We start from the raw sequence: 26,731 nt of genomic DNA on the forward strand, positions 1-26,731 counted from the left end.
AATTAAATATTTTACGAGAGAAGGAAATTAAGAAATGAACTGAACTAATTGGAGCTGAAAATAAGTTGAAGGGAACAGGCTCAAAGTGGTTTCTTTTCATGATTAAACCAAACAAATAAAAGGTAAATGTTACCATTCCATTTTCATTATAAAAGGTAAATGATTCTTTTCCTCCTTGTTTGTATCTTTTCCATTCCATTTTCATTATTCATACCTAATGCCCTTTAGTTTTTTTATTAAAAATAAAATAAAATTATTTTGTAGTGATTTTCATTTAAACTTTTAAAACTTTTTGTGAGTAAATATTTAAAGATATTTTGAAAACACAGATTAAGATCAATTTGATAATGAGATATACCAAGTTTAAATTAATTTGAGAGATCTATTTCAACATCCTCCCTCCTTTAATTAACCCATGCAGTATTCACGTACTCCACTTGATCGATATTTGTATTTTGAGCATAATTTTTACACTAGCCTAAGTCCCGTGATCAATATATGTAGTATGTATTTTGAGCATAATATTAACACTAGTTTAAGTCCGGTGCACGCTTTTGTACTTTTGTACTTGTGCTATAATATTAACAATAAATTGCCAATATACAAAATTTAATTTTCAAGTGACCTAAAATAAATTGATTGATTTTATACAGTACTCCATAATTGTTTTACCTCCCTCTCATTTCCTCTCACTTCTCCCTCTTCTTCTTCTAAAAATAAACAAAACCAGAAGAATGATATCAACTGCAAAGTCAATCCTTCGAAACTCTCTCCTCCATTCTCACCCCACCTTCCCATCACCATTACCACCAACCCCTTTCTCTCTCCTCCATCTCAACTCCCTTTTCTCTCTCCTCTCCACCTTCTCCTCCAATGGCGGAAACCCCACCTCCTCCAATGGCGGAAAACCCCTTTCTTCCTCCACCAAAAACGACGACTACTTCGCCGCAATCCACCACATCTCCAACATTGTTCGCCGCGATATCTACCTCGAACGAACCCTAAACAAGCTCCGAATCTCCGTCACCAACGAGCTCGTTTACCGCGTTCTTCGGGGGTGCTCGCGTTATGGGATCCAGTCTTTCCGGTTCTTCAATTGGGCGCGATGTAATTCTCTCTCCTCTTATTCTCCTACTGCGATTGAATACGAAGAATTGATCAAAACCCTAGCTAGAACTCATCATTGGGAGACAATGTGGAAGGTTCTTCATCAGCTTTGTAAGGAATCTTCTTTGAATTTCTCAACTGAAGTAATTGAATTTATAATTCGTGAGTATGGTAGTAAAGGGTTTATTGATGAAGCTGTTAGGGTTTTTAATTCTTGCCCTAAAGTTTTTAAGTGTGAACAAACTGTTGGTGTTTATAATTCCTTGTTGTTTGCTTTGTGTGAGGGGAAGAATTTTTATGGGGCTTATGCTTTGATTAGGAGGATGATTAGAAAAGGGGCTAGCCCGAATAAGGAGACGTATTCGGTGCTCGTTAATGCGTGGTGTAAGGCTGGGAAGTTGAGGGAGGCTCAGGAGTTTTTGGAGGAGATGAGTAAGAAGGGGTTTAATCCGCCTGTTCGAGGCCGGGATTTGTTGATTGATGGGTTGTTGAATGCTGGTCATATTGAAAATGCCAAGGGTTTGGTTAAAAAAATGGCTAAGGAAGGGTTTGTGCCTGATATTAGGACGTTTAATTCGTTGTTGGAAGCAATTTGTAAGTCGGGGGAGGCTGAGTTTTGCATTGAATTGTTTAGTGATGTGTGTAAATTGGGGCTTTGCCCTGATATTGATACCTATAAAATTATGATTCCAATTGTGGCTAAGTTGCATAAGTTGGATGAGGCATTTAGGCTGCTGCATTGCTCGATTGAGGAGGGTCATAAGCCTTTTCCGAGTTTATATGCACCGATTCTGAAGGCATTGTGTAGGGCTGGACAGTTTGATGACGCCTTTAGCTTATTCAGTGACATGAAGATTAAAGGGCATCTGCCAAATAGGCCAGTTTATACGATGTTGATTAGGATGTGTGCTCGTGGGGGTAGATTTGTTGAGGCTGCAAACTACTTGGTTGAGATGACTGAGATAGGCTTACCGCCTTTGTCGAAAAACTTTGATATGGTCACTGATGGATTGAAGAATATTGGGAAGCATGACCTGGCAGAAAGGATAGAGCAGTTAGAAGTGTCTTTAAGAGGTGCTTGATATGTCAGATGATTGGGTAGCACAATTTTGTGGTGCTTATTGCTTAATGATGTGATAAGGTTATCAAGGTTGTTGATGGCAGAGATGTGACTTCAGCTCAAAGAGGCATATTTCATGGGAAGAGTGGTAAGATTTCTATCATCCACCTTTTTTTATCCTTGTTAAATCTTGTCGTATGCTTGGTTTACTAATCAGGCCTCAGGCTTTAATTAGTTGCTTGTATGATCCGTAGACTGTAACCTGAAATAATTACCACTTACCAGATGTCTCCAAAGAGATTAACATTATGCATCCAGGTTCTTAAATTTATGCTTTTTTCTATCAGAGTGGTCTGAGAAGTGAGAACATTTAGTTGAGGGGATAAATTAAAATGCAACCTAAAGTGTTTATGTTACTCCGTAATTATGATAAGCAATAATTATGATAAGCGATAATCCTGTTGTTCCATGCTCTTTTATTCTACATTAGTGAGATGCTGAATAGGTCATTATATGCTTTTAAAATCAGATCTTTTCATGTATATTTATGGTTGTAAAGTTGGTATCTTTGATTTTTTATCCAGTGTTTAATTCTTGAAAATCCAAGGCCTATCTTTTCACATGAATGAGACTAATGAGGAATTTGGAAAATACTTAGAGAAGAGGGACAGCTGGAAAAATGTGTAGTAATCTTTCATTTGTGAGTATAAACTTAGGTTACAGCTTACTAGAGTATTGATTCACGAGTTGCCCATGGTTTTCATCATGCCAATATTTTAGTGTATCTTAATGATATAGATCGTTAAACTTTGGTAGTTAATTGAGCTCTGGCTTACTACAATGTGCTGTTGTGTAATATCCTGCACTCCTGCAGCCATATCAGGTTGTAACTTAGAAATGAACCCGAACCCTATGAGCGTAACTTGGTGATAGGATTGTGGATTGTGTAACAGCTTTCCTTCCGCACATTTCCCCATCATGAAAGTTGATTTTGGCATATTCCAGTATGAATTTAATATTGTGCTTCCACTACATCCAAATCTTAAAAAGAGCATTTAGCTATAGAGATCTTTGGCTTTAACTTATTGTTTGGATGGGAGGAAATGAAGAGAAAGGAAGGGAAGACAAAGGGAGGGGGACAAATCACTTTGTTTGGATAATGGATTGATGGAAGGAAGGGAAGGTAAAAGGTGGGATTCATTTTTCCTCCCTTTTATTGACACTGTCCTTCTAAATTGGAGGTTTGGAGGGAAAATGAAGCTCCACTTTCCCCTTCCCTTTTTCCTATTTCCTTCCCCTTCCTTTGCCTTCTAAATTGTTATCCAAACATGAAAGTATGTTGACATTCTAATGTAATGGTGTAACCTTTTCACTTATATTTTCTTATTCAGACCCCATGTCTAAGGATTTAAATGCATCATTATATCATATGCATAATATTAGTGCTTGTGATGAGATAATTTTTTTTACTGCATTTCAGGGGTATAGTAAGAAGCATTTGCGTCACTTATTGAGTAGTGTCATGCTTACCCAAGTGCAAAATTGACCACCAGGCTGTGAACTAATTCATCGTGCTTGTCCTGTAAGAGCTCCAAAAATGATGATTTATTGATTCTACTAGATCAAGCATATCTGGCTGACTACCTTTAGCTCCTTGGGACTCATCACTCCTGTACCTCCCTTTCTCTCTCTGTCGCTCTCTCTTCCCTTTATTACCATAGGTGGGATTTGTCAATGAGCAGCAGTCAAGTGCAGAACCTGGTTTATTTTTTCTCAACTTCCTGATCTCGAGCTTTGAAGATCTAAGTGTCATTATAAGCTGTTAAAGAGGATAACTTCCTTAGGACAATGATGGAGAGTTTGGTTTAGAACTTTAGATTGTTGCATCTTTATACACACTTATGATTTATCTAGTTCAGATACCTTCACTTTCCTGTTCTTGTTGGTTCCCTATAGCAAGTTTTATGTGGATTCTTTGAAACATTGTACAGTACTATAATTCAATCTTGATTTGAACCTAATCTTAGCCAAAACATAGTACAGAGTATAAATTTGTGCTCATATAGTTCTCTTTGATCATGCTGTACCTGTAAATGACTTAGTTGACATAGATTAATGTGTTGTAGTCTGTTTGTACAAATAGTAAATATGTAGTAATGATGTTGAGCGAAGACCGGCGAGAAATTGAAGAAAACGAAACATAAATTAAAAGATGGTTGGGTTTGTGAAATTCATACCTTAGCAATCTTTTTACTCTTTAGTATAAAATTTGACACTCTTTGGGCAATTGAAATAGTCAACAAAGGTTTACGAGTGGAGAAGCGCAGCATAGTCTTAATATAAAAAATAACAATAAAAAATACAGCAGGTTTTAAGAGTGGGCGGAATCCTCATAGGGGGGAGCGTTATCATTGTCACAGTAGATGGAGCCTGGAAGCAGATGAAGAATGGATTAGATATAGCAGGAATTGGATGGACAACTGCTTGGCAGGATGAATAATCAACCAAAGGAGCAAAAGGACAGTTGGAGGATCAGCCCTACGAATGCGAGCTTCTGGCAAATAAGAAGGGAATTGAGGAAGGGATAAAGTTTTCAGAACAACTTAAGATCAGAACTGACAGAAAAATGAGCATGCTATTCCTGAAGAAGCCCTCCGAAGCTCGAAAGGAAGTCAAAGGCGTAGTTCTTGATATCTTTTCTATATATTTGTTAGATTCCATTTAGATCCTACAAGTGGATAATCTGCTTCATGGAATTGTCGAGATATTTTTCATGTGAAAGGAAACATGATAACTGAAAATTGGCCTTTTACTAGATGCATTTTGCTCATGCATGTTTTCTTTGAGGTGCTGGTGTTATATTGAGGAGACAATTTGAAGGCTGCTCTTGAAAAATTTTGGACTACATTAACAGTAGGAGGTACTGGCAACACCGCAACACAATACTTGTATCATGAAATGGGGTTGCACGTACAGTCCTATACTGTGACATGTATCATGAAGTCTATCTATACAATTCATATACTCCGTATAAAATCTCCACTCAAACAAAAACTTAATGCAAGTCATATACTTCAATGAAAAATGTCTTTTTTTTTTTTTTGAAGAATCAATGAAAAATGTCTAGAATAACCTAATTTGGAGTAATTAAGGCCCTATTCACTTCACCGTAAAAAAATAATAATTAAGTAAAAATAATTTCAGTTCAGTAAAAATAAGTTCAGTTCATTGAAATTCAGTTATCTTAAAGAAGAATTATAATAGAAAATCAGTAAATAATAATAATAATAATAATAATAATAATAATAATAATAATAATAATAATTTCAGTTAAGTGAAATTCAGTTATCTTAAAGAAGAATTATAATAGAAAATCAGTAAAAATAATTTCAGTTCAATAAAATTAATTGAAGTTCAGTAGAAATAATTGAAGTTCAGCAAATATAATTTTGTTTCAGTAAAAATAGTTCCAATTCAGCAAAAATAAGGTGAAGTGAACGGGGCCTAAATGTAAATAATGTATGTAATATCTAATGGCATAAGATCAATAATCCAAGAAATTAGTGAAGACTTTAATATGCAGATTGAGAACAATGAAAATAATAATAATAATAATAATAATAATAATAATAATAATAATAATAAACTTATCTAATTAGAAATAACCCCATACCATAGGGAAATTGGGGGGGGGGGGGAACTACTCTGTTATTATGTTAGTAGTTAAGGCACTAATTAATAATATAGTAAATTACTTGTAAAATTGATTAATATTAGGCCCTGTTCACTTCACCTTAAAAAATTAATATTAAGTAAAAATAATTTCAGTTCAGTAAAAATAAGTTCAGTTTAGAAAAATTAATTTCAGTTTAGTTAAAATAATTTCAGTTTAGTTCAGTTCAGTTTGTAAAAATAAGTTCAGTTCAGTAAAATTCAGTTATCTTAATCAAGAATTATAATAGAAAATCAGTAAAAAAATAATTTCAGTTCAGCAAAAATAATTTAAGTTCAGTAAAATTAATTTAAGTTCAGTAAAAATAATTTTAGTTTAACAAATATAACTTTGTTTCGGTAAAAGTAATTTCAGCTCAACAAAAATAAGGTGAAGTGAACGGGACCTTAGTCGAAGTACCATCATATTTGCTAAAAGGCACAATAATTAATTAGATACTACTCTGTATCAATGACTATGTATCACAATAGTCGTTAGTTTGTTACAATCTCAGCCTACACATTTCAAAAAGACAAATGAAGAAGTTCTGCAACTCTGCAAGGCTTGGCAGCTATGGCTAATCCCTTATTCATTATTTAGTTATTTCTTCTCCCTTTTCTTTACTATACACCGCGATTAGTAACAACTATAATAAAACCGGTGGCATAAACTTAAGCTACAGTTTCCACGTCAATACGACAATGCTACTACTCCGTATCACAAATGACAAGCAGTACTGATCTTGGTAAGTAGACCCGCCCCATTTATTTAATAGACGGATCTAAGTCATCTAACCCATATTATAACTGTGGCTTTTAACAGGGTTCCAAGGCTTCAGGCTTCCCCGAGTTACTTCATTGAAGCGCACTCAACGTTCAACACGTAAAATAATGACAACTATAGCCTTCCTAATAACTATAGCCCGTAATTTATTTCATTGGGATGCATATATTTTTTTCCAAAAAAAAAAAAAAACCTTAAATTTAGTTGTAAAGATGATGGAGTATATTTGCAGTGGCACTGGTTTGAGTAATGAATGATACACTAGCTGTGCCAATACCTAATTATAGGCCTAATTTCAATCATCATCGATTCATCGGATTGGATATTCTCCTGCTTTCTGTTTTTTTATTATATTATTTATTTCTAATTTCCTTACTACTTGTATAAAACATTACACATTACATCAAATTCTCTTTCTTTCAAAAGACCTCCATTCTTATTTCTTACCCTCTCTCAGTTATTTCATTGAAGCGCACTCAACGTTCTCCATTGAAGCGCAGTTCTCCGTTGAATCTAATTCTTGTATCCTCCATTGAAGCAGCTTCTAAGGTATTTTGTTTGTTGTTATCATCATATCAATTTCACAATCTAGGGTTTATATTTGATCTAATCTAATTTAATTATCAATTCTTTAAGTTTAGGGTTCTTGGTTCTAAATTCTTAGATTATGAAACATCATAACCAAAATTATGAGCGTAATTTGATTATTGAATAAAATATCCCTAAAATTATATATTTTTCGAGATAATTGAATATGAATTATTTTATTTTTTTCCCCTGTGCTTAGGGCGACCGCCCCTCCTGCCCTGCCTCAGGGCATCGATCCGCCTCGTTGTTGAGGATGAGTCAACTTCAGCAATCACAGGTACATCAGCAATTGCAGCAGCAGCAGCAGCAATTGCAGCAGCAACAAATAAATCCGCAGCAGCAGCAACAAGTGAATCCGCAGCAGCAACAAGTGAACCCGCAGCAGCAGCAGCAGCAACAACAACAGCAACAATTGTTGAGACAACAAGCGCAACAACAGCAAGCCGCGCTGTATGGACAGATGAATTTTGGTGGGTCAATGTTGAATCAACCATTGAGGCAGCAACAATTACAACCTCAGCAGCAGCAACAACAGTTACCACAGCAGCAACAGCAACAACAACAACAGCAGCAGCAGCCGCAACAACAACAGCAGCAACCGCAACAGACTCAGCATCCACAACAGCAACAGCCACAGCAACCATCTCAGCAGCAGCAACAACAACAACAGTTGCAGCAACAACAATTGGGCAGTGGGAATTTGTCTCGGTCGACAATGATTGGACAAAGTGGGTCTTTGCCTGTGTTGTCTGGCCAAACTGCTGTGGCCGCTGCCCAATTTAATAATATACAGTCGCAGTTGCTTTCTTCGGTATGATACCCTCATTGTTGTTTAAGCATTGGATAATGTTTATAGTTTCTGTCTTTTTTTAATTTTTATTTACTATAGTATAGTAATAGTATATTGATTGTTTAGTGGAACCACTATGAATAAAAAAACGGCAAGTTTGGAAAGTTGCTCTGATTTTGAAGGAAAGGAAAATATAGTTTAAGACCTAGAAGGAATAGGAATATTACACAATAGTCAATAGAGATCAGTAGTTCTTGTGCTGCAAAAATGATTTAAATTCATGGAGGCTCCTTTAATTTTTTTTCTTAGGATAATTCTCTGATTTATATGGTGGAGGCCTGGAGGGTAGTTCTTTCTTAATAGCTGGTTAAGAACGCATAGATTTCATTCTTTTTTTTACCCCTTGTCTTTTTTCTCTTCAAATTTTGTAGCCTAGGCAAAGGGCGAATATCCTCCAAAGCTCGCAATTTCAATTACCAAATGCAATGGGGCAATCAGCGCATATGCAAGCATTGCAGCTGTTGGGTTTTGGTTCACAGATAAGAGCAAATGGTGCAGTCCCGTATGGGCAACAACGCATCAATCAAGCCCAGTTGAGGCAGCAATTAACACAACAGAATTCACTTTCGTCACCTCAGGTATAAATTTACCCCTTAAAAGTTAATTCTTTTCTTTATTTTGTGCTTTTGTTCTTTCCATCATTGGCTTGGTTTAATGATTTGAAACTTGCTCTGCTTTTATTACATGTTTAGCTAAAGCATGTGTTGCTTAGATCAGTTAGGTGTTCACTCTTCCAGTTGTAAAAAGGAAAGATTTTTACAATTGGAACCTAGGAAAGATTCTTTTCACAAAATAGGAATATGCACTTTTGACAAGTATTTTCAGTTTACTCATATAACAATTGTTATGGATTGTTTTTATGAAGAAAGAGTTTGAAGAAGATTGTCCTTTGTTTCTGCTGAAAGTGTTCTCACTTATGGGATGCTTACTTGAGTAAAATACATGGCATGGTCTGAAAAGAGCTTATGTCTGCAGCAGGTCACTCAGTCCCCAAACTCTCTAGATTCCCATCTTTTATCAATCCAGGTTTCAAGTTGAAAACTGAATTGTATAAAGCAGCTTTAAGTGACATTTTCTTCTCGTATGTTGTACATGGAGGGGTAAGGGGTTAGGGTAGCGAAAGAAACCCAAAACATTAAGGTTTAATCCGTCGTCCATACCAAATTACTCGGTTCCATGCTGGTTTTTTTTTTTTTTCCTTGGATCAGTTAAATTCATGATGTCCTACCCAAACTTTTTCTTCAGCACCTGCATATATTCCAAAATTTGTTAGGCTGATTAGTGACTTTCGTTCGAAAAATTGAAGGTGTGTGTTTACAACCCAAAGCAATGAGAATGCTTACACACATTTTTTTTTTTTTTTTAATTACATAATTATGTTATGGCTTTTGTTTAGTCATGTTTGACTTTTTTGGATATCTATTTGTAGACTTTGGATATAAGATGCTTCAGTTCTTGAACAGTTACTCTATCGGTTCCTGCCTTTTGAGGCGAGGCAGGTTACTTATATTGTACCTCCCTAGTGGTAGCCCTGATGGGATCTATACTGGGATTGGTGTTGTTATTGACTTTGGCTGTGCGATTTTACATTCAAATAATTCAATCCATTTTGATTTTCCACTTCATGCCACTCTAAACTAAGTGTGCAAAAACAACACTTCAGTGGTTCAACTGTAAAAGTGGTTTCTAAGTATAATTTTTACAAATATGCTTTCAAAGTATAATTCTTACAATGATGTCGTTTGTAGTATTATTTATTGTTCCTTATTATAAAGACAGGCCAGTTGTTTGGGTATGTCATAAATTCTACATTCCATTTGGTGTGTATTTATGCATGGTATATTACTTTTTAATAATCAAGAGTGAAAAAGTGCAATATACTAAGTGTTGGAACCAAAGGTAATATCAGATGGATTGAGGTGAGAACAAGGGTCCATTTACTTTCTTGTTTCCCTTTTTTTTTTTTTTTTTTTTTTTTTTGGGCGCTAGAAGAAGGGTGGGGGGGAAGGGAATTGTTAAGCCATCTTTTTATGTTACTCAAGTTTGTTTCTGCTTTGCTTTAAATGGTTTGTCAAAACTCTCTTAATTCTATAAAGCAGGAAGACATCTTGCCAGACTACTTTAATTTAATGTCTTGCTTACTCTATACCCAGCTTGTCCAGAACTCTAGATAAGGGCTCTACTGGAACTATAGGATAAGAACTAAGGTCAAGCCAGACATAGATGCTATATTTTACATAATTGATGATCTGTCAGGTGTTGTAGGGTAGGACTCGACTAGTTCAATCTTTAATCCTATAAACTGTTAAAGATGGTTAACAATCAGCAACTATTACCTTATTGATTGGATGAATGTTCAGATATTATAGAAAATGTGAAAAATCTCTTTAGTTACATTAAAATCAGCCAGTCATTAATTATAAAGTGGGTCCATATCTTAGCTGGTCTATGAGGATGACGTTTCAGCTTCTTTATTATTTAGGCACTTCCAATGCTATAGAGTGTTATGCGGCATAGCGAAATTGAATGGACGAGTTCCCTTCTATTAATGATGCTTCATAGCTCAAGTTTGCAGGATTGCTATTGCATGTTACCTGAATAAGTTCCTCTAGAAGTTCTTTGCTTGTTCATAATTTTGTCACTTTGTGCTGATGCCTTTCCCAGGCAATCATGTGCTTGTTTTTTCTGGGTTCACTTGGGACACAAAATGATGAAACCTGATAAAGCTGGGCAATAATTTATTGGTCTAAAGTGCCAGGAAGAGTGATTTTAATGGCAGCAATAACTTTGAGGGGTCAATGACTATGTTGTGTTACTGTGGAAGGAGATGAGTGGAAAATGATCCAATTTAATGGATTGGCAATTGTATGGGAATATAACATTTGTGTGAAGAGATCAATTTCTGTCATTTCTATTTGATTTCTTACTTGTAATTTGTACTTAAATGATTGATTGTAGGGTGTAAATGCTGCAGATAGTATCTATATTTTGTAGGCGATGAGGATGACTGGATAAGTAACTTATCTCCACAAATGTTCAGTGCATGTTTAGCAATATTTACTAGCAGTTAGCAGTTCTACTCACTGTCACTAGCAAATTGGTGCCAGCGTTTCATCTAATTAGACAGTGATCAGCATAACTAGTGACTAAGTAGTTGCTCCATAAAAGACCTGAATAATATACTGAAATAAAAGATAAAATATATAAAAATGGTATTTAGGGACTTAAGGTAATATATTGTAGTATGCTACCAATAACTAAGTTAGGCTCACTACTTCACTAGATTTCCTAAAACACTACTGCAACCTCTAACCACTTTAGAATTAGCTATAGATTTGATGGGTTCAAAAGTCAAATACTAAGTGCCACCTTTTCTATTTAACATGCCATTAAAAATATACATATTCTTCCCTCTCCTACATTTTACTGTATATGATAGTGAACCATCTAAAATGCACATAGATGGATCCTAATGCGCTATCGTGTCTCTGTGTTTTGTTCTTCATTAATGAGTCCTATACGTTTTACTTAGCCTTTAGTATGTGTGTATGCCCATCCTTTGTGATCAAGAATCTGACGCTTATTATCTTTCCGCTTCCAGAAAATTCAGGGTCAGAGCATGTCACGAACGTCATCATTGGCATATATGAACTCTCAGTTGTCTGGCTTGTCTCAAAATGGACAGCCAGGTATGATGCAGAACTCTTTGTCTCAGCAACAATGGATGAAGCAAATGCCCGCGATGTCTGCCCCTGGATCACCATCATTGCGTCTGCAGCAGAATCAGAGACAGATCTTACAACAACATATAAGTCAATCTTCTCAGTTGCAGCAGACCATGTCTTTGAATTCCCAGCAATTATCACAGCTGGTTCAACAGCAGCCCTCAATGGGGCACCCTCAGGTGCAGCAGCAATCCCTGCAGCCAATGCGGCAGCTACAACAGCAACCATTAGTGCAGCAACAACCATCAACACAACAACAGCAATTACAGCAGCAGCAGCAGCACCCGCACCTGCTACAGCAATCACCAACTATGAATCAGCAGCAGCAGCAGCAACAGTTATCTCCAAGGATACAGGGACCAGCAGGCCAAAAGTCATTAAGCCTAACTGGATCACAACCAGATGCTACTGTATCTGGAACAACTACTCCAGGGGGTAGTTCAAGTCAAGGAACCGAGGCAATGAATCAACTTCTTGGGAAACGAAAGATACAAGATTTGGTTTCCCAGGTGCTGTCCGGTTGATTTTTTTCCATTTTTTTACATTGATTGCAGCTAATATATGGAGGATTTGTGGAAATTTGAAAATGGCAGTCTTTATTACAAATCAACTCTGTTTCTGAAAGTTTTTAGCACTTTCCATTTTTCGTCCATTTTCCATTTTTCGTCCATTTTCGAAAGTTCTCAACACTTTCACTTTATTTCTATTTTGGCAAAACCTTTTTCTACCTTACCCCTCTTATCCTACCATATTTACGTCTTTTCACTCACTCTTTCTTACTTTATCCACCTCTCTTACACCCACTCACCACATACACTCTCCCTCCAGTTATTTTAATTTGTGTGCAAATGATATAAGTTAAGAACTTTTGGAAACAGGGGTAGTATAGTTTCTCATGCCCTTCCCAGATTTGGAAATTCATTGCATGTGCTATTGAACTACTGCTAATTTTTAACTTGTCAAAACTGAATGCTCATATAGTCATGTGTTAGTAATTGGGGGTATTTATTGGTTTGGTACGGTGCAAGACTGCCTTAATTACATTACGTAGCTAGTGCTATTTCAAGAAATTTTAAGCCTACAAAGTTAATCAATTACTACCTCCGTTACAGGTTATGTGCAACGATTTGACAAAAAGTAGAGAGGGAAAATGTCTAATCACTGCATATAACTTGTAACGGAGGTAGTATTTTATATTTAAACATAAAATTATATACCCTTTTTATTCCACTTTCTTATGACCTTCTTTTGTCCTATCCTACTTTCTTCACATATTGCATCAATTTTTGGCTATATGGCTCTTATATGCAATTGATTTGTTCTCAGGTGGATGCACATGGTAAGCTGGATCCTGAAGTTGAAGATCTTCTCTTAGATATTGCTGATGACTTCATTGATTCAGTGAGTGTTGCTATCTTTTTAGCTGATGAATTGCTTAAGCTTTTGATATTGTAGACCTCATTAGATTTCCATCATGGTTTTGGTTGTGGTTATTTGTAATGGTTGGGGAATGGTATTTTCTTTGTGTCCTGGTAAGGTTTGATTGCATGTTCTACCATGGCTCTTGGACTACAAGACATCTGCCAGATTACTTAAAAGAAAATGTTTTAATTTCTTGTTAGTGTTATCACTCTGGCACAAAACTAACAAAACTATTATATTGTCATTTATTTACCTTCAAAATTGCCGTCATTCCCACAGTCCCACAGTATCTTTTTTTCTTAAGTCTTGAAATTCTGATTGTTATTCTTTGTGTAACTGATTATTGCTGCTCTTCTTTGCAGGTTACTACATTTGCATGCAATTTGGCAAAGCATCGAAAATCTTCAACACTGGAATCCAAGGATGTGTTGCTACACCTAGGTCTCATTTCTTACCTCTTACAAGCTTAACTGGGCATTGTTTGCCTTATTGGTGCATTTGTTGATCTCTATTATTTTCTGTTATGCTGTACTCTTGGAGAAAGTTGAATCTGCTTCTAGTTTCCATGTTAGTGATTATTTTGTTTTCTACAAAGGAGCTAAATATACAAGTTGAAGGATCTGCTGTTAAGTTCTAAGCTGAAAAAAAAAAGGGATTGCAAATCACATTCTGTTTATTGATTTTATTTTTTTTTTATTGGGAATAGTATCAATCATATGGTATTGGGGACGACAGTTTAATTTGTTTGCAGCATGGTGTCAAGGTATATTATGTATTTCAAACTTCACATGCTTATTGAAAAGAATAGTTGAGAAAATGTTTTTTTTTTTTTTTTTTTTTTTTTTTTGTCTTGTGCCTTTCCTGTAACTATTATCTGCCAGTTCCAGGTTCCTTTTTCTTTATTATGTTTTCCTTTCGAAGGCTAACCAGATGATTTTGGTGGGAGTATGCATGATCTTGAGATTATGATTCTGAAATTATTGCTTGCATCACGATCTAGGTCTCTAGCATGTGTTGTTGGGATCCTTTTAAAAGGTATTAATTTTTGTTTCAAGGAAATACTGGAAGCTTTACCTTGATGAATGGATAATTAAGTATGTGCGCTCATATCATTATGTGATAATGAGGGTTAATGGTATGTGTTAAAACAGGTGGATAAATTGGAAACCCTGAAACTTATCTGGCTTAAGACTATAGGAGTAATTGTCAACTATCCTATTTTGTTTTTTTGCTGCAACTACCAACATGTAACTAAATTGGAGGTATTGAGTTGTTAAATGTGATGGCTGAGAGATGACACACTGCCTTTTTATAGGATCTCACACTGAAAATTGAAACGATGCTGACTGCCTGACTGTTCCACAGACCTTCATTTGTTTATTGGATAAGTGTTCCATTTATTAGGAATTAGAATATCTAATTGAGCTTATGTCTTCCTAATGTTAAATTTTCCATTGCAGAAAAAAATTGGCATCTGACTATCCCAGGATACTCTAGTGAAGATCGGAAAAGCAACACCGACAGTGTAAGTTCTTGCTGTGCAAATGTCAACTCTTGTTTGTGATGTACACTTTCTTGAACTTTTGTGATAAAATGATTTTTTATGCCTTTTTAGGCTAACATAATAATCACTTTTGACTGTTTTGAGCGAGAGGGAGAAGAGTTCACATGGAAGGAAGTCTCTGGCTTCCTTTGAACTCACAGAAACCTAACTTTGCTACTCGTATATATTGAGAAAAACTACGAGGCTATTATTATTATTATTATTATTATTATTATTATTATTATTATTATTATTATTATTATTATTATTATTATTATTATTATTATTATTATTATTATTATTATTATTATTATTATTATTATTATTATTATTATTATTATTATTATTATTATTATTATTATTATTATTATTATTATTATTATTATTATTATTATTATTATTATTATCATTATCTACGGGGGAAGAGAGATTAGATTTGTTCTAACATGTTGACATCTGGTGGTTGCAGCCCTCAAGTGATGTGCACAGAAAGCGCCTTGATATGGTATGTTTTTATTACATTTAATTTATTTAAATGTCTCCTTTTTTATGAGTTCTTATTGTTTTTGTGCACTAAAATTGTATGGCAGATACGTGCCCTGGTGGACTCTTCACAATCAGAATTCTACCCAAACAATTCTAAAGAAATGGTGAAACAAGGACTTGGTAACTTGTCAGGTGCCAACCACATTATGAAAGCCTCCCCTAGTCCAGATCAACTTGTTGCACAATCAACTGCATCTCAAATGCTTCAGCAGATGACAAGGTTCTGATAGGGCGCCCCTGGTTTGTCTGTTCAGCTACAAATGAGTGAACGTTTTTGGTAAGCTTCACCTCTGTATTGTAGTCAAAATCTTTGTTATATTCTTGAACGACTATCTGAATAATATTCATTACTTTTTTGTCTGCTGCCGATGTTGTGTCCATAATTGGGGCAAGTGATATGAAATCATTCAATGATCAATGTCCTAGAGACCTAGACAACCCTGAATCCTGCCATAATGGTTCAAGTTTTGATGTGCAACCTAGTATATTGACCTCTTTCTTTATCTTGTCTTAGTGTGCTGTTGTAATTGTTTGATTGTGTGTTATTCGTTTACTTATTTTCATCAGCATAAGGCAATCAGCGAGTACCTCCCTCCCCGTATCATTCACATCCTCTTGCACTATAGGTTGATAAACTGTGAGGGGTACAGATCTACACAGCTAGGTGATTCTGAATAAATGGAAAACGCTAAGATGCGCCGAATAAGATACTGACCAACTCGAGACATGCTAGGAATTCGTTTTAATTATCCTGTGTATATTATTGTGGAAGATGATGAGCTAAGGAGGTTTGTCTACAAACTACATAGCTGTATATTATGTGCTTTCATAGTCATACCATCCTGTAATTTTATTTATATTCACGAGTGGAGTTTGAATTTCACGAATGAATTGTAATAGGAAGCATTTTTTATATTCTTTAGAAAAGTTATAATAGGTGAATTTTTATTATACTGTGAAATTTTGCCCACGTTAGATTATTCTGATATTGCAATTTGATATGTTCTCTGTCCTTAATTGATTTGAAGTAGACTGCATTTTTATCTGAGATTGTATTAAGAAATAGGCCACTTTATAAAATTAGTACACATTAATATTTTATTTTTTATGTATTACCTTATATGATATCTTTGACTAAGATTTCCAATAAATTATCTTATTAGTATGGCAAAGATGTGAAATACAACTTGTGAAGGATTTTTGTGGCATTTTATTTATCATTTCCTTAAAAGATACGTCGTATTTCTTTCCAGTATTGACCAATTATTTAGGATGGAGAGCGATTTGCACATCTTATGGTTTACTTCATGAGACGGCGAAATTTAGGCTTATAAATTTGAACTGTTCAAACTTGAGGCCTGCGTCAGAGACCTAGATTATACACCTGTTTGTAACAGGATGAAGGCAGAAGCTCTGAACCTTAGACTTAAACTTAAGGAAATGTTTAGCAAGTGCTACATACTTGATCTCATACATAATACATAACTATATTGTCAATTCAGATGCCTATTCTGAAATATACAAAAGCATCTGCAGACTTACAAGTAAAAGAGGGCTACTAAAACACAGAACTATAAACCAAAACAAAACTACAAAAGTCTTAACTTTGTGCTTCTAGGAAGGCATGGAAGGCCATCTGGGCATCTTTGTTATTGTCTTTGTCGTCTTCCTTGGTGTCATTGTCGTCATCATTATCAAACACGAAGGCAGCTGTCACTGGGGACTGCATGTCGCTCACGCTACACCTTAGCAGCTCCATTGGCAAATCAAAGAAGAGGTTCGCAGATTCTCCCTCCTCATTCTCTAAGGATGAGGCCCAAGACCCACACTCAAACTTCTCCAATGAGACTCTCCTCGATATTGCCATTGGTTCACTCTTGCACGATGCTTGTGTCATTGTTGATGCCGTTGATATGGATCTTACAGTTTTGCCCTTCCCTCTAGGAAGGAAAAGGCACAACTTCCCGCATTTAAATTTTTCCTCCGAAAAATTTGGGTCTCTACTTTTGCTCTTCTTCATCGTACTGCTATGGCGATCTACATTGCCAGGTCCAAGTGGTGGCTTGGAAAAGCCACTGTGTTTATTACTATTATTATTGTTATTATTATTACCACTACTGCTCTGATCTTTTCCCGAGTTGTGGCTTGATTTCTCAAGCCAGAGATCAAAATCATCTACAGGACCGCTTGTTCTCCCTTCACCAAGAGACTTGCTCTTCCGCGTGTTAGCCTCCACCATAGCAAGGTGCGTATCATCCATCACAGACTGCATTCTCGAGAGATTATTTCGAGGAGCAGCAGCAGCCTGTTGGCTATGATTCTTTTGATACTTCTTATATAAACTTTCTGGGGAAGAAGAGTTGGAGCCTGGAAGACTCGAGCTCACAAACTTGAGCTTTGGTGGTGGTGAAGGAGACGGTGGAGCATTAGGGCCCAAATTCTGATTAGTAGGAGGAGAAACCAGTCGAAAGCTGGCTTGCCTAATAGTGTTTGACCCTTGCAATGAAATAGGGTCAACCGAGATCTGTTTCTCCCTTTCCGAGCTATCCCTTGTAAGGACAGCTCTGGGGGGCTCAATAGCAAAGAACTCAGCTCCCTTCTCATTATCAATAGTCATAAAAATACCGGCCTCATCATCACTGAAGTTGCTGCCATTAGAGTACCGAGCACTATCGCCTTTAGAGGATGTGCCCATTACAGAAGAAGGTGAAGGATGCATATTTTGAGTATGTTATATTTTGTAATTCGTATATGAAATAAAACTCATAAAGGATGATTGATTGAAATTTGAATAAATGCAAGACAAATAAGAGTATGTATGCAATGAATATATAAACAAGAACGTGCATGTCATATATTTTCATTGCTAAGATAGTGATTACCATGTCTTTGCCGGCTAATAAAAAATAGGTTGACATGAAATGTATTCCCAGATTTATTCTTCATTAGATGAGGTCAACTACTACTTTGTTTAGTTAATAAATTAATCAATTTTGTTTACCTTTGCTGGTAATTACATTAACAATTTAATTAATTAAATAAATTTGTACACCTTTGCCGGTAATCACAGTAAGAAAATAATCAAATAATTTTGTTAACTTTTCCTTTTCCAACACAAGTTCTGATTTGCAGCTATTTCATACATACCAGGGAGGCAGGGACTAGATAAAATTACACTTAATCAGAAGAGAGTCCAGATGCTTTGTAGCGAATGTTGTTATATAAGGCTTTTGTTGCTGAATTAGTACTTCTAAGCTCAAAGCTGAGCCTGGCTGCTGGTAAAACAGACTAGGAGATCCCTGCAGTACTGATATTGCATCTGTTGGCTTGTTTAAGTTTAACCGAGGCCTGTCTTTGATTATTGTTTGACGATTTGTAGGCAGTGCGTGCAGTCGGGATAGAATGATTGTAATTTTAGACTAAAAGAGTTATGAACTTAAGCAATGTATTCCTGAGTCCTGACTAGCTAAATTAATACATTTGTGGATAGTAGTTTTCAGTAGATGATAGACCAAAAGATTTCACAATTTTTGCTGTCATGTTTCCCTTAGCAGTTTACACTATGTCATTTGCTAAGTTACACATTCATGCTAGCTTCAAAAGCCCTTATAAGTTTTCAAGAACTTACAGGTAACACTCAAGACTTCATATCAATTTCACTACAATAAAAACACGCAAATGGATACAAAATACAATATCTGCATCCATGAGCACCATACAAGAAAGAAGTAAAATCAAATGTTCGAAATCACAGATGTTAATGCTTTTTCCTACAATTAATCAAAAGCACATTAAATATATGACTTACTGATTTACAAGTCACTCACAATATCTGTGTACACATCTCTGTCACAGCTGATAATATATATGCTTTAGTCATTGCTCCTTCCATTTTTTTTTTCTGATTATTGCTTGCTCAGTTTTCCAAAAACTTTTTTAGCAATTCCTTGTCTGCATCATCGATATTTGGATCAGTGAGTAGGCCTACAAATGACGATATAGTGTGATTATCAGCAGCAAACTCTTTGTTTCTCATTAAGCTGATAAGCTCTAAAGCTCTCCTAACATCCTTTCCATCTATAAATCCTCTAATGATTGTATTGAAAGTGCGTTCCTTTGGAAAGAAACCATTGTCTTCCATATTTTTAAAATATTCATCGGCTTTTGCTAGCAACCCCTCTTTACAAAACCCTTTTATCATTATGTTGTAAGCACACACATCATGCAGCCCTTTATTTGTGAGAAAGGAGAAGATGTCAACCGCTTCTCTAAGGCGCTTAGCATCACACAAACCATCCATTAGAATATTGTATGTAACAGTATTAGGGACCACCCCAGTATTCTCCATTTGCTTCATTGTTGCTATTGCCTCGTCAAATTGTCCGTTCTTACACATGCCATCAAGTAATGAGTTCCAAGTTATTACATCTGGCTTTAGTCCATGAGCTTCCATTTCCTTGAAAAACTGGTGTGCAAGCTTGAGCTGATTATCCTTGCACAAAGCATCTATAAGGGTGTTGTACGTGATAACATCAGGGGTTAATCCGTTAAAATGCATCTCTTGGATCAGACCAAGAGCTTTGTCAATGTTTTTAGATTTGCAATAGCCATTGATTAAGCTGCTGTAAGTAATTACATTAGGTTTACAACCATTTTCAACCATCAAATCCATAAGGTTTTCTGCCTCGTCCATCTCACCGCGTAAACAATATCCGTCTAACAGAGCACTGTAAGTGATGATATTGGGAACCAAACCTCTCTTAGTCATGTATTCAAATATGTGTCGTGCTTCACCAACCTTGCCATCTTTACAATACATATCAATCAACATGCTGTAGGTCTCAATGTCAGGAGTTATGTTGTTCCTCAACATCTCAGTCAGCATTTCTTGGGCCTCTTTCTGTTGCCCCAAAGTGCACATACCTCGAATTAAGGTAGTATAGGTGACAACATCAGGGGTAATTCCCTTGACTTTCATCTCCTTGAAAAGATGGAGAGCCTCAGGTAATAACTGGTCTTTACAGAGACTATCAATGATGGTGCTATAAATGACAACATCAGGCATAAAATGGCCACAAGACTCCATATTTCTGAGGAGTTTGAGAGCACCGGCATTATCGCCGGACCTACAGAGACCTTTGAAGATAGAACCATAGGTGACTAATGTGGGTTGGTAGCCAAGCTTGAGAATTTTATCCAATAAAGGAACAGCTTTGTCCAACTGATGAGTATGAACGAAGCCGTTAATGAGGGTATTAAAGGTGACAATACTAGGGTGAAAACCAAGTTTAATAATGTTGGCGAGAACAGAGAACCCAAAATCAACAAAGTTCAAACGACAGTAGCAATTAGCAAGGATGGTAAGGGAATAAAGATTTGGACGAACACCTAAGAAATGTAGCTGCCTGTATAGAGAAACGACGGTAGAGAAAGGGGGGTTGGGTTTAATCTTACAAATGGATGAAAAAAGCGTATTGAAATCGATAATACCAGGAAGAGGGCGCATCAATATCATATGATCAAAAAGAGAAAGGAGAAGTTCAACATTGGTAAACCCTAATTTGGATTGTTGTCTAACATAATTGAAAAACAATTTGGGGTCATCAAAATCAAAATCAAAATCAAAATCAAAATCAAAATCAACATCAATATACTTGGATTGTTTGGGACGATAAGAGTAAAATCGAGAATGAAAAGGAAAAGAAAGAGGAGAAATAATAAAAGAGGAAAGAGGGGAAAAAGAAGGAAGATGAAGAAGATTACCTAAAAATGGCGAAGAAGCAGAAGCAAGTGACAGTAAAGCTTTGGTCATCATCATCGTCTCACTCCCAGTTCAGCAGCTCTCACACTGACTCTCGTTCTCAGACACACCTGCTAGTGTTGGCTCTGCGACAGTGGTGAAGATATTTAAAGCAATAATAACTAAATAATAATAAATTAATAATAATGGCTGCTTGTGGCTAAGAGTTTGGTAGGTAAAAAACGTGTTTGGTAAGTAGCTTATTTGACCAATATTAGGTTATTGACTACCGTGTATTAAATAAGCTAACATAAAGTGTTTAGTAGAAAGCTTATTTTGCTAAACAACCTCTTTTACAAAAAGCTCCTAAATCAAATAGCTTATTCAATTATTATGATAAAATGACACTTATACCCTCATTTACTTTAAAAACCTTTATGAACTACCTCCCTCACAATTAGCTTATTGGTCATATCACATAATCAATCAGCTTTAAATTATCAGCTATTTACCAAGCACTTTTATACAATCAGCTAATAAAATAAGTTGGTCAAATCAATTAATACAATTAACTAGTCAAAATCAGCTAACACAATCAGTTTCAGCTTTAAGCTTTTGACCAAACAGGGCCAAAATAAAAATGAGAGTGGTTGGAGCAATTCAATCAACTGATTCTGCATTTCTGCTGGTTTATTAGGAGCAGGTTCAATGGGCGGTTTGGCCTTCAAACCACTAATTTGAAAACGTTGATTTAAAAGAGAGGCTAGCTAATTAAAGTTTGAAATGTCCTTTATACCCTAGCTCCCAACAAGCAACAACCATTGTCCATTGCAAAGATAATTGCTTCGTCCTATCATATGTACTTCGTATTACGCTTGCAATTGGAATTTATTTATTTTGTAAAAAATTTTGTAAAAAAAGTCCCATCTCGGAAAACAAAAAAATCAACTAATCAAACAAAATAATACAATCAATTAGTCAAATCATACTAATACAATCAAGACAAACTTTTAATAAAAGCGGGTTTTCACTAACTTACTGAAAATCACAGCAAACAAGTGCAAATTGGGCTGCTCAATTTGGGCTCACACGTGTAAATTTAAAGAACCAAAAAATTTCTTATTTTCTCTTTCTTCTTCTCTTTCCTGTTTCTCTTTCTCTGGTTTTTTTTTCTCTCTCCTCTCGTTCTCTTCTTCTCTTGCTTTTGGCGTTGCTACTTGAATTTCTCTCTTTCGATCTTTAATTTCTTCACTTTGAAGTTGATTGTTGCTAATTTCAGGTTTGTTTTCTCAATTTTATTTCATTTTATTCAATTTTGAAGTGTTTCGATTTTTAGGGTTTCGTTGTTTTGGATTTTTGTAGTTTTTGCAATGGTGAAGAAGAAGGTTTCTGGTGATGATAATGTTGCTCTAGGTTAGTGTTTGTTCTCATTTTCGCAATTTTTTTTTGTACAATTTGTGCTATGTTTGTTTAGTTGTGCGTTTTAATCAGTTGCTTTTGCTTAGATTAGGTTTATTTTGAGAATTGCCTGTTAGGTGTTTGTAAAAATGTCCAAATGAAAAATTGCATGTTCATAGTAGTACAATCAAATTGATGAAAGCATTTTGTGTATGAATTTTAGGTATTTTTCTACTATTTTCGTTTACAGTTTAATATATATAAATTAAATGCTGCATTTGATTTTAGTGTGGCAAACATGGTGGATATGTTTATCTTTTTGTGTTGCTTGGTACAATCTTGTCAAATTTTGTCAAAATTTCTATTGTGATGTTTTTTTTTAAAATTAATTGGTAGGATCTATCAAAGGTTTTCGTTATAGTAGAGCTCAAAAAGCGGTAAATAAAATGGATGCAGGAAGAAAAAAGATGTTGAAAGGTGAAGGAAGTACATCCAAGGGAAATAAAAGGAAGAGGCAAGAAAAAGAGGATGACGAGTAAGATTTTATGTTTTAGAATATTGTATATTTGCTATACTTTTGTGAATGGAATTGTGACTTTTGTAAGAGTATAGGTAACTTTGATTAATAGGACTGTTTTTATGTGATTTTTGTGTCAATATATTAAGTGTTACTTTTGTGAGTATATCTTTCACTTTTGTATTTATCAATGTCACTTTTGTGAGTGCAAGTATCATTTTGTGAAAATTTTGATAGTAATCACTTTTTTGAATATTATATCCATGTAATGAGTGTCATGACTCTCATGAGTATCATTTTTTGTGATTATGATTGTCACTTTTGTGAGAATAAGTATAAAAATTTGTATAAATGTTCATAATTCATGTTTAATTTTATATGATAACTAAAATTTCAGTATATAAGTATGTTATTATCATTTTTGAATGGTAAGCATCTTTTTTTTTGTTTTTTCAGGCCTGATAGGAAAATTACATGTCGTTGTAGACCTTCTTCATTAGTTAAGGTTATAAGTGGGCTTTCTCCGACTCAAAAAAAAGATGTAGAAGAGGTTGGATTTGGTGGTTTGTTGTCTTTACGTGTGGAGAGTATGGTTGGAGGTATACTTCCTTGGCTTGTTGAGAGTTTTAATGGATATACTTGTATGTTTTGTGTAGCTGATGGTAAGGAGTTTGTTGTGACTAAGCATGATGTGTGTGATGTTTTTGGTTTGCCTAAGGTAGAAGGTCGTGAGGTTCCTGAAATGAAGGGTAGTTACAAAGGTCAATCTCAAGATGATAGTGCATTGAAAAATAAATGGAGAACTTCTTTTGATGTTGGTGTTAAGGAGTTGATACCTTTGGCTAGATTAGAAACTAGGATCAAGGAGTTGGTGGATGGAGGTGATGAATTTAAGAGGTTATTTGTTATGCATGCTCTTAGTAGTATGCTTGTTCCTACCGCTAATAGGACTGTTAATTTTAGGTTAGTTAATGCTGTGGATGATGTTGATCAGATTAAAAATCTTGATTGGTGTTCATTTGTTTTGAGAAAGTTGATGAATTCTGTTGTTAGTTACAAAAATTCTGAGGCTAAAGATAGTATTAGTGGATGTTTGTTGTTGCTTAAGATTATGTATTTTCATCGTTTGAATTTCCAAGGTGTAGTAGAGAACTCCACTATTCCTCTTATCCAACACTGGACAGATAAAAAAGTGAGGAACAGGGTGTCCTTGGAGTTGAAGGCTGGTGGATTTGGTCAGGGGGTTTTGAATGAATTGACTTATCCAGTTTCTGCTAAGTGTGTTGATTTGAATGTTAACAACTTAAGTAAGGGTGAAGGTTGTGCGGTTCCTATTGATGATGATAGAAGATGTGTGACTTTCGATTTGCCTGAAGGAGTATTAACTGATTCTGAGATCAAAAGTGCTGCAACTGATGTATGTTTTTTTTTTTCTTTAATAAAACATTTGTTCTTGGTCTCATATAATTGTTTGTTAATGTGTAGGATTTGCATGAAGCGTTTCTTTATATGAAAAGGAACATGGAGCTGTTTTCATCTGTGAATTCCAATTGTTTTAGTTCTTTACAACGGTTGGTGCATAGTCGTTTTGTTGAACATTCTGTTTCTTTGGATGCTGATTCTATTGAGTTGTCTCAAACACAACAGCTTTTATCTAACCCGCATTATCATAAGCTTATTGATGGCTTAATTGATGAGTTTATAAAAATGAAGTCGGTGGATGAGTTACTTAAAGTTGATGCAAGTACTTCATCAAAGTCTACCCTACAAGATGGTGGAGATGGTGGAGGTGGTGGAGATGGTGGTGGCAGAGGTGGTTCAGTCAGAAGAACGAATAAAAGTTTGTGTTCTTTGGACTATGGTGAAATTGGTGGTCAGAGTGTAGTGTTTGTTACGCCATTTATGAAAAAAAATTCTCGTGCTTTTAGTGAAAAATTACCTCGATTATATTTAGAAGCTCTTGATTATTGTCTGGTGGAACACTTATTTAATAATAAGTAAGTTCTTTTTTAATTGTCATATTTTTTGAAACCTTTTTTTTTTCTTTTTCTTTTTGTTTTGATATTAATAATATTGTTTGACCTTGCAGTGAGAATCTTGTTACTTATGGATTGCATTTTCTCTTTCCAAGAGAGGATATGGTGTCTTTGGTGCATCCTAATTTGGTTCGTTGGTCAGTAGTTGATTGCTACTGCATTTATCTAAATGAATCATGTTTTTATGATACTTGTGGTCCTAAAATATTCTTTTTTGGTGCGAGGCAAAGTGTAAGCAACTTTCTGCTTTGAGTTATTTGTTTTCTTACTCTTTTCAATTATTTATTTTTTCCTTTTAGTTTGCTTTTTTGCAAGTATCAGAGGGGAACGAAGATAGTTCTGCTAGTTATGCTGTCTCGGATTTGCATGAAATTTGGGATGAATGGGTTACATATGAAAATTCTTGTTGTGATGTTATTGGTGCAGACTTGGTATATATCTTAATTTTTAATATATATTAACTGTGTGATGGATGTGCTTTATGCTAACTTTTGTTCTATTTTTTTTCAGGTTTATTTTCCTATTCTTGTTGATGAACATTATGTGATGTTTGTGATTTATCATGGCAATGAATTGGTTCATTATGTTGATAATATCATTTGGAGTCATGACATGATTACATATTTTCAAAATTTGACTTTTTATCTGGTATGTTATTGTCTATTTTAAAGTATGTTTCTATATTAATCTTATTTTTTTTGTTGTTTTTAATATTTTTTTTTTTTTCAGTGTTCTGAATTTGGTGATTTTCTTGCACGAAGAAATCATCCAAAGAGTGAAAAAGTCCCTTTTTACAAGTTTAAAATTGCTGATTTAGTGTGGCGGAAGAGTAAGGTTGATAATAATGACTGTGGTGTGTATATGATGTGTCATATGGAGCATTTTGTTGGTGATACATCGTTTTCTGTAGATGAACTTAGAACAATGAGTGATCTTGAAACTGATGCGAATTAATTCATTTGTTATGTTTATTCTAATGTTTTATACATATTAATGCGCCTTTTATTTTCTTGTTGTGAGGCTGCTGGGAGGAAATTTTTACGTGCTAAGATTTGTGCAAAACTCGTGTTGTCTGACATGAACGAATCAAGATCTGATGTCTTAGCAGAAGTTGAAAAATTTAATGAGAAGAAGAGCGATCTTGCATATGTTGCTGAAATTGAAGGAAGGAGGAAGGCTGCAGCAGCGGAGAAGAAAAAGAAGAAATCTGAAACTGCTCCTCCTACTGTTGACACTGCTCCGAAATCAAAACGAACTACAAAGGCTACACGGAAGTACACTCCTTCTAAATCTTAGCTAATTTTGGAAGTTGTTATTAGTTAAGTACTTTTGGAAGTTGTAATTAGTTAAGTACTTTTGGAAGTTGAAACTAGTGATAAATATCGACACTTAAACTAGTGTTAATATTTTCAAAATGTTTGTACAAATTTTATTTTATATATATATATATATATGATTAAATATTGGTAATTTGTTGTTCTTATTTTTATTTATTTATATTTCTGATTATAATTTTATAAGTGTATCATATATCATCATACAGAGATATAGTTTATTTAAATGAAAACTTGAAGTTTAACATATATATTACCATATTATTAATTTTAAAAACGGACACTTTTGTGATAATTATTGTCACTTTTGTGAATATAAATATCACTTTTGTGAGTGACATATTTCTTTTGTGAATATGCAATACTTTTG

The 26,731-nt window shown here is 35.0% G+C and overlaps 5 protein-coding genes across 6 annotated transcripts; 3 read left to right on the forward strand and 2 right to left on the reverse strand.

Annotated features, from left to right (window-relative positions):
• The first annotated feature begins 579 nt into the window (after nucleotides 1-579).
• LOC110701415 (pentatricopeptide repeat-containing protein At5g18390, mitochondrial-like) lies at nucleotides 580-4,200 on the forward strand. The gene is made up of 2 exons (XM_021879073.1): nucleotides 580-2,315; nucleotides 3,648-4,200. Exon 1 carries the CDS (start codon nucleotides 735-737, stop codon nucleotides 2,187-2,189), a length of 1,455 nt encoding a protein of 484 aa, XP_021734765.1. The 5' UTR covers nucleotides 580-734; the 3' UTR covers nucleotides 2,190-2,315; nucleotides 3,648-4,200.
• A 2,849-nt stretch (nucleotides 4,201-7,049) lies between these two features.
• Nucleotides 7,050-16,363, forward strand: LOC110701493 (transcription initiation factor TFIID subunit 12b-like; the record flags this gene model as incomplete). The annotated part of the gene is made up of 10 exons (XM_021879139.1): nucleotides 7,050-7,211; nucleotides 7,450-8,061; nucleotides 8,472-8,678; nucleotides 11,702-12,334; nucleotides 13,152-13,226; nucleotides 13,610-13,688; nucleotides 14,708-14,772; nucleotides 15,260-15,295; nucleotides 15,381-15,613; nucleotides 15,904-16,363. Coding segments are annotated over 9 exons (2,052 nt in total), but the record flags the coding sequence as incomplete, so codon positions are not given.
• A 239-nt stretch (nucleotides 16,364-16,602) lies between these two features.
• LOC110701417 (putative uncharacterized protein DDB_G0291608) lies at nucleotides 16,603-18,390 on the reverse strand. Its single transcript, XM_021879075.1, has one exon. It carries the CDS (start codon nucleotides 18,053-18,055, stop codon nucleotides 16,937-16,939), a length of 1,119 nt encoding a protein of 372 aa, XP_021734767.1. The 5' UTR covers nucleotides 18,056-18,390; the 3' UTR covers nucleotides 16,603-16,936.
• Nucleotide 18,391: 1 nt separating this feature from the next.
• LOC110701416 (putative pentatricopeptide repeat-containing protein At1g12700, mitochondrial) lies at nucleotides 18,392-21,245 on the reverse strand. The gene has a single exon (XM_021879074.1). The coding sequence runs from the start codon at nucleotides 21,152-21,154 to the stop codon at nucleotides 19,253-19,255; it is 1,902 nt and encodes a 633-aa protein (XP_021734766.1). The 5' UTR covers nucleotides 21,155-21,245; the 3' UTR covers nucleotides 18,392-19,252.
• Nucleotides 21,246-21,876: 631 nt separating this feature from the next.
• Nucleotides 21,877-24,528, forward strand: LOC110701418. 2 transcript variants are annotated; one of them, XM_021879076.1, is made up of 4 exons: nucleotides 21,877-22,355; nucleotides 22,439-22,489; nucleotides 22,871-23,009; nucleotides 23,448-24,528. In XM_021879076.1, exons 2-4 carry the CDS (start codon nucleotides 22,447-22,449, stop codon nucleotides 24,502-24,504), a joined length of 1,239 nt encoding a protein of 412 aa, XP_021734768.1. In that variant the 5' UTR covers nucleotides 21,877-22,355; nucleotides 22,439-22,446; the 3' UTR covers nucleotides 24,505-24,528. The 2 variants fall into 2 exon arrangements, with proteins under 2 accessions (XP_021734768.1, XP_021734769.1); XM_021879077.1 differs by lacking the exon at nucleotides 21,877-22,355 and having other exon boundaries at nucleotides 22,366-22,489; nucleotides 22,931-23,009.
• The last annotated feature ends 2,203 nt before the right edge of the window (nucleotides 24,529-26,731 follow it).

The sequence above is a fragment of the Chenopodium quinoa genome, unplaced genomic scaffold (genome assembly GCF_001683475.1).
Source record: "Chenopodium quinoa cultivar QQ74 unplaced genomic scaffold, ASM168347v1, whole genome shotgun sequence".
NCBI lineage: Eukaryota > Viridiplantae > Streptophyta > Magnoliopsida > Caryophyllales > Amaranthaceae > Chenopodium > Chenopodium quinoa.